The sequence below is a fragment of the Staurois parvus genome, unplaced genomic scaffold (genome assembly GCF_062004578.1).
Source record: "Staurois parvus isolate SC_StPar_1 unplaced genomic scaffold, SC_StPar_1.0 ptg003542l, whole genome shotgun sequence".
Lineage (NCBI taxonomy): Eukaryota > Metazoa > Chordata > Amphibia > Anura > Ranidae > Staurois > Staurois parvus.
Genome location: NW_028321338.1, coordinates 80289 through 95221, shown reverse-complemented (window position 1 = coordinate 95221; position 14933 = coordinate 80289). Strand labels below are relative to the sequence as shown.

Below are 14933 nucleotides of genomic sequence, written 5' to 3'. Positions count from 1 at the left end.
TATATGATGGAGATGATTGATCTCTCTGTATTATATGATGGATGATTGATCTCTCTGTATTATATGATGGATGATTGATCTCTCTGTATTATATGATGGATGATTGATCTCTCTGTATTATATGATGGAGATGATTGATCTCTGTGTATTATATGATGGATGATTGATCTCTCTCTGTATTATATGATGGAGATGATTGATCTCTCTGTATTGTATGATGGAGATGATTGATCTCTGTGTATTATATGATGGAGATGATTGATCTCTCTGTATTATATGATGGAGATGATTGATCTCTCTGTATTATATGATGGAGATGATTGATCTCTCTGTATTATATGATGGAGATGATTGATCTCTCTGTATTATATGATGGATGATTGATCTCTGTATTATATGATGGATGATTGATCTCTGTGTATTATATGATGGAGATGATTGATCTCTGTGTATTATATGATGGATGATTGATCTCTCTGTATTGTATGATGGAGATGATTGATCTCTCTGTATTGTATGATGGAGATGATTGATCTCTCTGTATTGTATGATGGAGATGATTGATCTCTCTGTATTATATGATGGAGATGATTGATCTCTCTGTATTATATGATGGAGATGATTGATCTCTCTGTATTATATGATGGAGATGATTGTTCTCTGTGTATTATATGATGGAGATGATTGATCTCTCTGTATTATATAATGGATGATTGATCTCTCTGTATTGTATGATGGAGATGATTGATCTCTCTGTATTATATGATGGATGATTGATCTCTCTGTATTATATGATGGAGATGATTGATCTCTCTGTATTATATGATGGAGATGATTGATCTCTGTGTATTAGATGATTGATCTCTCTGTATTATATGATGGAGATGATTGATCTCTCTGTGTTATATGATGGAGATGATTTATCTCTCTGTATTGTATGATGGATGATTGATCTCTGTGTATTAGATGATGGAGATGATTGATCTCTCTGTATTATATGATGGATGATTGATCTCTGTGTATTATATGATGAAGATGATTGATCTCTCTGTATTATATGATGGAGATGATTGATCTCTCTGTATTATATGATGGATGATTGATCTCTGTGTATTATATGATGAAGATGATTGATCTCTCTGTATTATATGATGAGATGATTGATCTCTCTGTATTATATGATGGAGATGATTGATCTCTCTGTATTGTCTGATGGATGATTGATCTCTGTGTATTATATGATGGATGATTGATCTCTGTGTATTATATGATGGATGATTGATCTCTCTGTATTGTATGATGGAGATGATTGATCTCTCTGTATTATATGATGGAGATGATTGATCTCTGTGTATTATATGATGGATGATTGATCTCTCTGTGTATTATATGATGGATGATTGATCTCTCTGTAATATATGATGGAGATGATTGATCTCTGTGTATTATATGATGGAGATGATTGATCTCTCTGTATTATATGATGGATGATTGATCTCTCTGTATTATATGATGGAGATGATTGATCTCTCTGTATTATATGATGGAGATGATTGATCTCTCTGTATTATATGATGGATGATTGATCTCTCTGTAATATATGATGGATGATTGATCTCTCTGTATTATATGATGGAGATGATTGATCTCTCTGTATTATATGATGGATGATTGATCTCTCTGTGTATTATATGATGGATGATTGATCTCTCTGTAATATATGATGGAGATGATTGATCTCTGTGTATTATATGATGGATGATTGATCTCTCTGTATTATATGATGGAGATGATTGATCTCTCTGTATTATATGATGGATGATTGATCTCTCTGTATTATATGATGGATGATTGATCTCTCTGTATTATATGATGGATGATTGATCTCTCTGTATTATATGATGGATGATTGATCTCTCCGTATTATATGATGGAGATGATTGATCTCTCTGTATTATATGATGGAGATGATTGATCTCTGTGTATTAGATGATGGAGATGATTGATCTCTCTGTATTATATGATGGAGATGATTGATCTCTGTGTATTATATGATGGAGATGATTGATCTCTCTGTATTGTATGATGGAGATGATTGATCTCTTTGTATTATATGATGGGGATGATTGATCTCTCTGTATTATATGATGGAGATGATTGATCTCTCTGTATTAGATGATGGAGATGATTGATCTCTGTGTATTATATGATGGAGATGATTGATCTCTCTGTATTATATGATGGAGATGATTGATCTCTCTGTATTATATGATGGATGATTGATCTCTCTGTATTGTATGATGGAGATGATTGATCTCTCTGTATTATATGATGGAGATGATTGATCTCTCTGTATTATATGATGGAGATGATTGATCTCTCTGTATTATATGATGGAGATGATTGATCTCTCTGTATTATATGATGGGTGATTGATCTCTGTGTATTATATGATGGAGATGATTGATCTCTCTGTATTATATGATGGAGATGATTGATCTCTCTGTATTATATGATGGATGATTGATCTCTCTGTATTATATGATGGAGATGATTGATCTCTCTGTATTATATGATGGAGATGATTGATCTCTCTGTATTAGATGATGGAGATGATTGATCTCTGTGTATTATATGATGGAGATGATTGATCTCTCTGTATTATATGATGGAGATGATTGATCTCTCTGTATTAGATGATGGAGATGATTGATCTCTGTGTATTATATGATGGATGATTGATCTCTCTGTATTATATGATGGAGATGATTGATCTCTCTGTATTATATGATGGAGATGATTGATCTCTCTGTATTAGATGATGGAGATGATTGATCTCTGTGTATTATATGATGGAGATGTTTGATCTCTCTGTATTATATGATGTATGATTGATCTCTCTGTATTATATGATGGATGATTGATCTCTCTGTATTATATGATGGATGATTGATCTCTCTGTATTAGATGATGGAGATGATTGATCTCTCTGTATTATATGATGGATGATTGATCTCTCTGTATTATATGATGGAGATGATTGATCTCTCTGTATTGTATGATGGAGATGATTGATCTCTCTGTATTATATGATGGGGATGATTGATCTCTCTGTATTGTATGATGGAGATGATTGATCTCTCTGTATTATATGATGGATGATTGATCTCTCTGTATTATATGATGGAGATGATTGATCTCTCTGTATTATATGATGGAGATGATTGATCTCTCTGTATTATATGATGGAGATGATTGATCTCTCTGTATTATATGATGGAGATGATTGATCTCTGTGTATTATATGATGGAGATGATTGATCTCTGTGTGTTATATGATGGATGATTGATCTCTCTGTATTATATGATGGATGATTGATCTCTCTGTATTATATGATGGATGATTGATCTCTGTGTATTATATGATGGATGATTGATCTCTCTGTGTATTATATGATGGATGATTGATCTCTCTGTAATATATGATGGAGATGATTGATCTCTCTGTATTATATGATGGAGATGATTGATCTCTCTGTATTATATGATGGATGATTGATCTCTCTGTATTAGATGATGGAGATGATTGATCTCTGTGTATTATATGATGGATGATTGATCTCTCTGTATTATATGATGGAGATGATTGATCTCTCTGTATTATATGATGGAGATGATTGATCTCTGTGTATTATATGATGGATGATTGATCTCTCTGTATTATATGATGGATGATTGATCTCTGTGTATTATATGATGGAGATGATTGATCTCTCTGTGTATTATATGATGGATGATTGATCTCTCTGTATTAGATGATGGAGATGATTGATCTCTCTGTATTATATGATGGAGATGATTGATCTCTGTGTATTATATGATGGAGATGATTGATCTCTCTGTATTATATGATGGATGATTGATCTCTCTGTAATATATGATGGAGATGATTGATCTCTGTGTATTATATGATGGATGATTGATCTCTCTGTATTATATGATGGAGATGATTGATCTCTCTGTATTATATGATGGAGATGATTGATCTCTCTGTATTAGATGATGGAGATGATTGATCTCTGTGTATTATATGATGGAGATGTTTGATCTCTCTGTATTATATGATGTATGATTGATCTCTCTGTATTATATGATGGATGATTGATCTCTCTGTATTATATGATGGATGATTGATCTCTCTGTATTAGATGATGGAGATGATTGATCTCTCTGTATTATATGATGGATGATTGATCTCTCTGTATTATATGATGGAGATGATTGATCTCTCTGTATTGTATGATGGAGATGATTGATCTCTCTGTATTATATGATGGGGATGATTGATCTCTCTGTATTGTATGATGGAGATGATTGATCTCTCTGTATTATATGATGGATGATTGATCTCTCTGTATTATATGATGGAGATGATTGATCTCTCTGTATTATATGATGGAGATGATTGATCTCTCTGTATTATATGATGGAGATGATTGATCTCTGTGTATTATATGATGGAGATGATTGATCTCTGTGTGTTATATGATGGATGATTGATCTCTCTGTATTATATGATGGAGATGATTGATCTCTCTGTATTGTATGATGGAGATGATTGATCTCTCTGTATTATATGATGGGGATGATTGATCTCTCTGTATTATATGATGGATGATTGATCTCTCTGTATTATATGATGGAGATGATTGATCTCTCTGTATTAGATGATGGAGATGATTGATCTCTGTGTATTAGATGATGGAGATGATTGATCTCTCTGTATTATATGATGGAGATGATTGATCTCTGTGTATTATATGATGGAGATGATTGATCTCTCTGTATTAGATGATGGAGATGATTGATCTCTCTGTATTATATGATGGAGATGATTGATCTCTCTGTATTAGATGATGGAGATGATTGATCTCTCTGTATTATATGATGGAGATGATTGATCTCTCTGTATTATATGATGGAGATGATTGATCTCTGTGTATTATATGATGGAGATGATTGATCTCTGTGTATTAGATGATGGAGATGATTGATCTCTCTGTATTATATGATGGAGATGATTGATCTCTCTGTATTAGATGATGGAGATGATTGATCTCTCTGTATTATATGATGGATGATTGATCTCTCTGTATTAGATGATGGAGATGATTGATCTCTCTGTATTATATGATGGAGATGATTGATCTCTGTGTATTATATGATGGAGATGATTGATCTCTGTGTATTATATGATGGAGATGATTGATCTCTGTGTATTATATGATGGAGATGATTGATCTCTCTGTATTATATGATGGAGATGATTGATCTCTGTGTATTATATGATGGAGATGATTGATCTCTCTGTATTGTATGATGGAGATGATTGATCTCTCTGTATTATATGATGGAGATGATTGATCTCTCTGTATTAGATGATGGAGATGATTGATCTCTCTGTATTATATGATGGATGATTGATCTCTCTGTATTAGATGATGGAGATGATTGATCTCTCTGTATTAGATGATGGAGATGATTGATCTCTGTGTATTAGATGATGGAGATGATTGATCTCTCTGTATATTACACGGTCACATGACAACAGTGAAAATTGCTTTGTTTCCAGGGTGATTGCTCACCCCTCCCCCCAGTCCGGGAATTCGCAGCCCCTCCCCTCGCGAAATGTGATTCGAAGAGGAAGCTCCTCCCCTATTCTCGCTCAATCACGGCAGGGCTGCCCATCCCCCACTGCTTGTCCGTTTCCATTATTATATTCAGATCCCGCCTTCTGCTCTCCACCAATCACTGACGAGGAGATTATCTTCCGCGCTGTCTCCGCCCCCTGACTCCTCCTCGCGGTAGCAGCCAATGGCAGCCGTGATTCGCATATCAAGCGCTTCCTCCACCTTTGTTTAGCTCCTCCTTCCGGCTTTGTCCAATGGCGCTCTAGATGGTTTCCCCGCCTTCCTTCCCCCCTTTCTCTCCCCCTCGGCTAGTCTGGCTCCTCCTCCTCCCATCTCGCTCCTCCCACAGTGCCGGGCAGGAGTCGGAGAGCGGGACGGCGGAGGATGGAGCGGCCGCTGCTGCTGGAGAACCTTCCTCAGGTGAGCGGGGGGACCGGAGGAGGGAGACCGGAGGATGGAGGAGAAGGGACCGGGGCATCCCTGTGTGATGGGAGAGGAGGAGGGGAGCCCGCCCCGGGTGCAGAGTATAGGGACCTCCCCTCCCCCCACCTCCTCCTATATACAGGCCCGTTATATGGAGGCCTCCGCCCCTCCCCCTCCTATATACAGTGTATACACCCCTCCCCCTCCTATATACAGTGTATACACCCCTCCCCCCCCTATATACAGTGTATACACCCCTCCCCCCCCCCCTATATACAGTGTATACACCCCTCCCCCCCTATATACAGTGTATACACCCCTCCCCCTCCTATATACAGTGTATACACCCCTCCCCCCCTATATACAGTGTATACACCCCTCCCCCTCCTATATACAGTGTATACACCCCTCCCCCCCTATATACAGTGTATACACCCCCTCCCCCCTATATACAGTGTATACACCCCTCCCCCCTATATACAGTGTATACACCCCTCCCCCTCCTATATACAGTGTATACACCCCTCCCCCTCCTATATACAGTGTATACACCCTTCCCCCCCTATATACAGTGTATACACCCCTCCCCCTCCTATATACAGTGTATACACCCCTCCCCCTCCTATATACAGTGTATACACCCCTCCCCCCCTATATACAGTGTATACACCCCTCCCCCCCTATATACAGTGTATACACCCCTCCCCCCCTATATACAGTGTATACACCCCTCCCCCCTATATACAGTGTATACACCCCTCCCCCCCCTATATACAGTGTATACACCCCTCCCCCTCCTATATACAGTGTATACACCCCTCCCCCCCTATATACAGTGTATACACCCCTCCCCCCCTATATACAGTGTATACACCCCTCCCCCCCTATATACAGTGTATACACCCCTCCCCCCCTATATACAGTGTATACACCCCTCCCCCTCCTATATACAGTGTATACACCCCTCCCCCCCCTATATACAGTGTATACACCCCTCCCCCCCCTATATACAGTGTATACACCCCTCCCCCTCCTATATACAGTGTATACACCCCTCCCCCTCCTATATACAGTGTATACACCCCTCCCCCTCCTATATACAGTGTATACACCCCCTCCCCCTCCTATATACAGTGTATACACCCCTCCCCCTCCTATATACAGTGTATACACCCCCTCCCCCTCCTATATACAGTGTATACACCCCTCCCCCCTATATACAGTGTATACACCCCTCCCCCCCCCCCTATATACAGTGTATACACCCCTCCCCCTCCTATATACAGTGTATACACCCCTCCCCCCCTATATACAGTGTATACACCCCTCCCCCCTATATACAGTGTATACACCCCTCCCCCCCTATATACAGTGTATACACCCCTCCCCCCTATATACAGTGTATACACCCCTCCCCCCTATATACAGTGTATACACCCCTCCCCCCCTATATACAGTGTATACACCCCTCCCCCCCTATATACAGTGTATACACCCCTCCCCCTCCTATATACAGTGTATACACCCCTCCCCCCTATATACAGTGTATACACCCCTCCCCCTCCTATATACAGTGTATACACCCCTCCCCCCTATATACAGTGTATACACCCCTCCCCCCTATATACAGTGTATACACCCCTCCCCCTCCTATATACAGTGTATACACCCCTCCCCCCCCTATATACAGTGTATACACCCCTCCCCCCTATATACAGTGTATACACCCCTCCCCCCTATATACAGTGTATACACCCCTCCCCCCTATATACAGTGTATACACCCCTCCCCCCTATATACAGTGTATACACCCCTCCCCCTCCTATATACAGTGTATACACCCCTCCCCCCTATATACAGTGTATACACCCCTCCCCCCCCTATATACAGTGTATACACCCCTCCCCCTCCTATATACAGTGTATACACCCCTCCCCCTCCTATATACAGTGTATACACCCCTCCCCCCCCTATATACAGTGTATACACCCCTCCCCCTCCTATATACAGTGTATACACCCCTCCCCCTCCTATATACAGTGTATACACCCCTCCCCCCCCCTATATACAGTGTATACACCCCTCCCCCCTATATACAGTGTATACACCCCTCCCCCCCCTATATACAGTGTATACACCCCTCCCCCTCCTATATACAGTGTATACACCCCTCCCCCTCCTATATACAGTGTATACACCCCTCCCCCTCCTATATACAGTGTATACACCCCTCCCCCTCCTATATACAGTGTATACACCCCTCCCCCTCCTATATACAGTGTATACACCCCCTCCCCCTCCTATATACAGTGTATACACCCCTCCCCCCTATATACAGTGTATACACCCCTCCCCCCCCCCTATATACAGTGTATACACCCCTCCCCCCTATATACAGTGTATACACCCCTCCCCCCCCTATATACAGTGTATACACCCCTCCCCCTCCTATATACAGTGTATACACCCCTCCCCCCCCCTATATACAGTGTATACACCCCTCCCCCTCCTATATACAGTGTATACACCCCTCCCCCTCCTATATACAGTGTATACACCCCTCCCCCCCTATATACAGTGTATACACCCCTCCCCCCTATATACAGTGTATACACCCCTCCCCCCCCCTATATACAGTGTATACACCCCTCCCCCCCCTATATACAGTGTATACACCCCTCCCCCCTATATACAGTGTATACACCCCTCCCCCTCCTATATACAGTGTATACACCCCTCCCCCTCCTATATACAGTGTATACACCCCTCCCCCCTATATACAGTGTATACACCCCTCCCCCCCCCCTATATACAGTGTATACACCCCTCCCCCTCCTATATACAGTGTATACACCCCTCCCCCCTATATACAGTGTATACACCCCTCCCCCTCCTATATACAGTGTATACACCCCTCCCCCCTATATACAGTGTATACACCCCTCCCCCTCCTATATACAGTGTATACACCCCTCCCCCCTATATACAGTGTATACACCCCTCCCCCCCCTATATACAGTGTATACACCCCCTCCCCCCCTATATACACTGTATACTCCCCTCCCCCTCCTATATACAGTGTATACACCCCTCCCCCTCCTATATACAGTGTATACACCCCTCCCCCCCCTATATACAGTGTATACACCCCTCCCCCCTATATACAGTGTATACACCCCTCCCCCCCTATATACAGTGTATACACCCCTCCCCCTCCTATATACAGTGTATACACCCCTCCCCCCCTATATACAGTGTATACACCCCTCCCCCCTATATACAGTGTATACACCCCTCCCCCCCTATATACAGTGTATACACCCCTCCCCCCTATATACAGTGTATACACCCCTCCCCCCTCCTATATACAGTGTATACACCCCTCCCCCTCCTATATACAGTGTATACACCCCTCCCCCCTATATACAGTGTATACACCCCTCCCCCCCCTATATACAGTGTATACACCCCTCCCCCTCCTATATACAGTGTATACACCCCTCCCCCTCCTATATACAGTGTATACACCCCTCCCCCCCTATATACAGTGTATACACCCCTCCCCCCTATATACAGTGTATACACCCCTCCCCCCCTATATACAGTGTATACACCCCTCCCCCCTATATACAGTGTATACACCCCTCCCCCCTATATACAGTGTATACACCCCTCCCCCCCCTATATACAGTGTATACACCCCTCCCCCTCCTATATACAGTGTATACACCCCTCCCCCTCTATATACACTGTATACACCCCTCCCCCTCCTATATACAGTGTATACACCCCTCCCCCCCCTATATACAGTGTATACACCCCTCCCCCCCCTATATACAGTGTATACACCCCTCCCCCCCCTATATACAGTGTATACACCCCTCCCCCCCCCCTATATACAGTGTATACACCCCTCCCCCCCTATATACAGTGTATACACCCCTCCCCCTCCTATATACAGTGTATACACCCCTCCCCCCCCTATATACAGTGTATACACCCCTCCCCCCCCTATATACAGTGTATACACCCCTCCCCCTCCTATATACAGTGTATACACCCCTCCCCCCTATATACAGTGTATACACCCCTCCCCCCTATATACAGTGTATACACCCCTCCCCCCTATATACAGTGTATACACCCCTCCCCCCCCCTATATACAGTGTATACACCCCTCCCCCCTATATACAGTGTATACACCCCTCCCCCCCTATATACAGTGTATACACCCCTCCCCCTCCTATATACAGTGTATACACCCCTCCCCCCCTATATACAGTGTATACACCCCTCCCCCCTATATACAGTGTATACACCCCTCCCCCCCTATATACAGTGTATACACCCCTCCCCCCCTATATACAGTGTATACACCCCTCCCCCTCCTATATACAGTGTATACACCCCTCCCCCTCCTATATACAGTGTATACACCCCTCCCCCTCCTATATACAGTGTATACACCCCTCCCCCCCTATATACAGTGTATACACCCCTCCCCCTCCTATATACAGTGTATACACCCCTCCCCCTCCTATATACAGTGTATACACCCCTCCCCCCCCCTATATACAGTGTATACACCCCTCCCCCCTATATACAGTGTATACACCCCTCCCCCCCTATATACAGTGTATACACCCCTCCCCCCTATATACAGTGTATACACCCCTCCCCCTCCTATATACAGTGTATACACCCCTCCCCCTCCTATATACAGTGTATACACCCCTCCCCCTCCTATATACAGTGTATACACCCCTCCCCCCTCCTATATACAGTGTATACACCCCTCCCCCCCCTATATACACTGTATACACCCCTCCCCCTCCTATATACAGTGTATACACCCCTCCCCCTCCTATATACAGTGTATACTCCCCTCCCCCCCCTATATACAGTGTATACACCCCTCCCCCTCCTATATACAGTGTATACACCCCTCCCCCTCCTATATACAGTGTATACACCCCTCCCCCTCCTATATACAGTGTATACACCCCTCCCCCTCCTATATACAGTGTATACACCCCTCCCCCCCCCCTATATACAGTGTATACACCCCTCCCCCCTATATACAGTGTATACACCCCTCCCCCTCCTATATACAGTGTATACACCCCTCCCCCCCCTATATACAGTGTATACACCCCTCCCCCCTATATACAGTGTATACACCCCTCCCCCTCCTATATACAGTGTATACACCCCTCCCCCTCCTATATACAGTGTATACACCCCTCCCCCTCCTATATACAGTGTATACACCCCTCCCCCTCCTATATACAGTGTATACACCCCTCCCCCCCCTATATACAGTGTATACACCCCTCCCCCTATATACAGTGTATACACCCTCCCCCTCCTATATACAGTGTATACACCCCTCCCCCTCCTATATACAGTGTATACTCCCCTCCCCCCCTATATACAGTGTATACTCCCCTCCCCCCCCTATATACAGTGTATACACCCCTCCCCTCCTATATACAGTGTATACACCCCTCCCCCTCCTATATACAGTGTATACACCCCTCCCCCTCCTATATACAGTGTATACACCCCTCCCCCTCCTATATACAGTGTATACACCCCTCCCCCTCCTATATACAGTGTATACACCCCTCCCCCCCCCTATATACAGTGTATACACCCCTCCCCCTCCTATATACAGTGTATACACCCCTCCCCCCCCTATATACAGTGTATACACCCCTCCCCCCTATATACAGTGTATACACCCCTCCCCCTCCTATATACAGTGTATACACCCCTCCCCCTCCTATATACAGTGTATACACCCCTCCCCCCTATATACAGTGTATACACCCCTCCCCCTCCTATATACAGTGTATACACCCCTCCCCCCTATATACAGTGTATACACCCCTCCCCCTCCTATATACAGTGTATACACCCCTCCCCCCCCTATATACAGTGTATACACCCCTCCCCCCTATATACAGCGTATACACCCCTCCCCCTCCTATGGTATATAGACACCTCCTCTTTTAGACATCCTTGAGAGCCGGGAGTATATACAGAGGAAGAGTCCAGACCATGTATACAGCTGTATATGAGGAGAGCCCCCCCTGTGTATAGGGGCCCTCCATCTCTGTATACAATATATAGGGGCCCCTCCATCTCTGTATACAATATATAGGGGCCCCTTCGTCTCTGTATACAATATATAGGGGCCCCTTCGTCTCTCGGTATACAATATATAGGGGCCCCTCCATCTCTGTATACAATATATTGGGGCCCCTTCGTCTCTATACAATATATAGGGGCCCCTTCGTCTCTGTATACAATATATAGGGGCCCCTTCGTCTCTCGGTATACAATATATAGGGGTCCCGGTGTCTATAGGGGTCGGCCTTTCTCTGTAGGGGGCCCTCTAACTCTCCATAATGTAGAGGGAATTCTGTTTTCTATAAGGGACCCTCCATCTCTGTATATTGTGTACACGGCTCCAACCAATGAGAGGACGACTCTGAGATCCCATCAGACTTCAATGGGGAGGAATCTCCTGCTGGATCTCTATCCTGACATGGACGGGGGATGGGTGAGGAACAGAAGGACGCCCCATCATTGGATGGAAATGATCGACCTACAGAGGACTGAATTCACAGACACCCCGAAAATCAGAATGAAGAAATGATGCAGCAGGCGAGTCCATGTTGGTGAAATGTCATTGCAGCAACTCAGAATGGCCCTCAGTAGTCTGTGTGGCCCCCACATGCTTGTATGCATGCCTGACAACGTCGGGGGAGGGTCCTAATGAGACCACGGATGGTGTCCTGAGGGATTTCCTCCCAGATCTGGACCAGGGTGTCACTGAGCTCCTGGACTGTCTGAGGTGCAACCTGGCGGCGTCGGATGGACCAAAACATGACATCCCAGAGGTGTTCTATTGGGTTTAGGTCAGGAGAGTGTGGGGGCCATTCAATGGTATCAATTCCTTCATCCTCCAGGAACTGCCTGCATACTCCCCCCACATGAGGCCGGGCATTGTCTGCACCAGGAGGAACCCGGGACCCACCGCGCCAGGAGGAACCCGGGACCCCCCCGCACCAGGAGGAACCCGGGACCCCCCCGCACCAGGAGGAACCCGGGACCCCCCCGCACCAGGAGGAACCCAGGACCCACCGCACCAGGAGGAACCCGGGACCCCCTGCACCAGCGTAGGGTCTGACAATGGGTCCAAGGATTTCATCCCGATACCTAATAGCAGTCAGGGTTCCATTGTCTAGCCTGTAGAGGTCTGTGTGTCCCTCCATGGAGATGCCCCCCCGACCATCACTGACCCACCACCACAACAGTCATACTGAACCATGTTACAGGCAGCAGAACGTTCTCCACGGCTTCTCCAGACCCTTTCACGTCTGTCACATGTGCTCAGGGGGAACCTGCTCTCATCTGTGAAAAGCACAGGGTGCCAGTGGTGGACCGGCCAATTCTGGGGTTCAATGGCCAATGCCAATCCAGCTCTATGGTGCCGGGCAGTGAGCACAGGGCCCACTAGAGGATGTCGAGCCCTCAGGCCACCCTCATGAAGTCTGTTTCTGATTGTTTGGTCAGAGACATTCCCACCAGTGGCCTGCTGGAGGTCATTTTGTAGGGCTCTGGCAGGGCTCATCCTGTTCCTCCTCCACAAAGGAGCAGATACCAGTCCTGCTGATGGGTTAAGGACCTTCTACGGCCCTGTCCAGCCCTCCTAGAGGAACTGCCTGTCTCCTGGAATCTCCTCCGTGCTCTCGTCTCCCGGAATCTCCTCCGTGCTCTCGTCTCCCGGAATCTCCTCCATGCTCTCGTCTCCTGGAATCTCCTCCATGCTCTCGTCTCCCGGAATCTCCTCCATGCTCTCGTCTCCTGGAATCTCCTCCATGCTCTCGTCTCCCGGAATCTCCTCCGTGCTCTTGTCTCCCGGAATCTCCTCCGTGCTCTCGTATCCTGGAATCTCCTCCATGCTCTCGTCTCCCGGAATCTCCTCCGCGCTCTCATCTCCCGGAATCTCCTCCGTGCTCTCGTCTCCCGGAATCTCCTCCATGCTCTCGTCTCCCGGAATCTCCTCCATGCTCTCGTCTCCCGGAATCTCCTCCATGCTCTCGTCTCCCGGAATCTCCTCCATGCTCTCGTCTCCCGGAATCTCCTCCATGCTCTCGTCTCCTGGAATCTCCTCCATGCTCTCGTCTCCCGGAATCTCCTCCGTGCTCTTGTCTCCCGGAATCTCCTCCGCGCTCTCGTCTCCTGGAATCTCCTCCATGCTCTCGTCTCCCGGAATCTCCTCCATGCTCTCGTCTCCTGGAATCTCCTCCATGCTCTCGTCTCCCGGAATCTCCTCCGTGCTCTTGTCTCCCGGAATCTCCTCCGTGCTCTCGTATCCTGGAATCTCCTCCGCGCTCTCATCTCCCGGAATCTCCTCCGTGCTCTCGTCTCCTGGAACCTCCTCCATGCTCTAGTCTCCCGGAATCTCCTCCATGCTCTTGAGACTGTGCTGGGAGACACAGCAAACCTTCTGGCAATGGCAGGTATTGATGTGCCATCCTGGAGGAGTTGGACTGCCTGTACAACCTCTGTAGGGTCCAGGTATGGTCTCATGGTACCAGTAGTGACACTGACCCGAGCCAAATGCAAAACTAGTGGAAAACAGTCAGAAAAGATGAGGAGAGAAAAAATGTCAGTGGCCTCCACCTGTAACCATTCCTGTTTTGGGGGTCGTCTCATTGTTGCCCATCTAGTGCACCTGTTGTTCATTTCATGACACCAAAGCAGCTGAAACTGATGAACAACCCCCTCTGCTACTTACCTGACCAG

General features: G+C 45.4%; 1 protein-coding gene across 4 annotated transcripts in view; it reads left to right on the top strand.

The window, feature by feature from the left end:
• The first annotated feature begins 6037 nt into the window (after window positions 1–6037).
• Window positions 6038–14933, top strand: part of LOC149427718 (uncharacterized) — a 73276-nt gene continuing 64380 nt past the window's right edge. For all 4 annotated transcript variants that reach the window (XR_016311230.1, XR_016311229.1, XR_016311228.1 and 1 more), the window contains exon 1: window positions 6038–6110. Coding sequence is in view for 1 of the 4 variants with exons in the window: in XM_089667737.1 (XP_089523863.1) it covers window positions 6075–6110 (36 nt within the window). In the remaining 3 variants the exon portion in view is untranslated. The remainder of the gene's footprint in view (window positions 6111–14933) is intronic.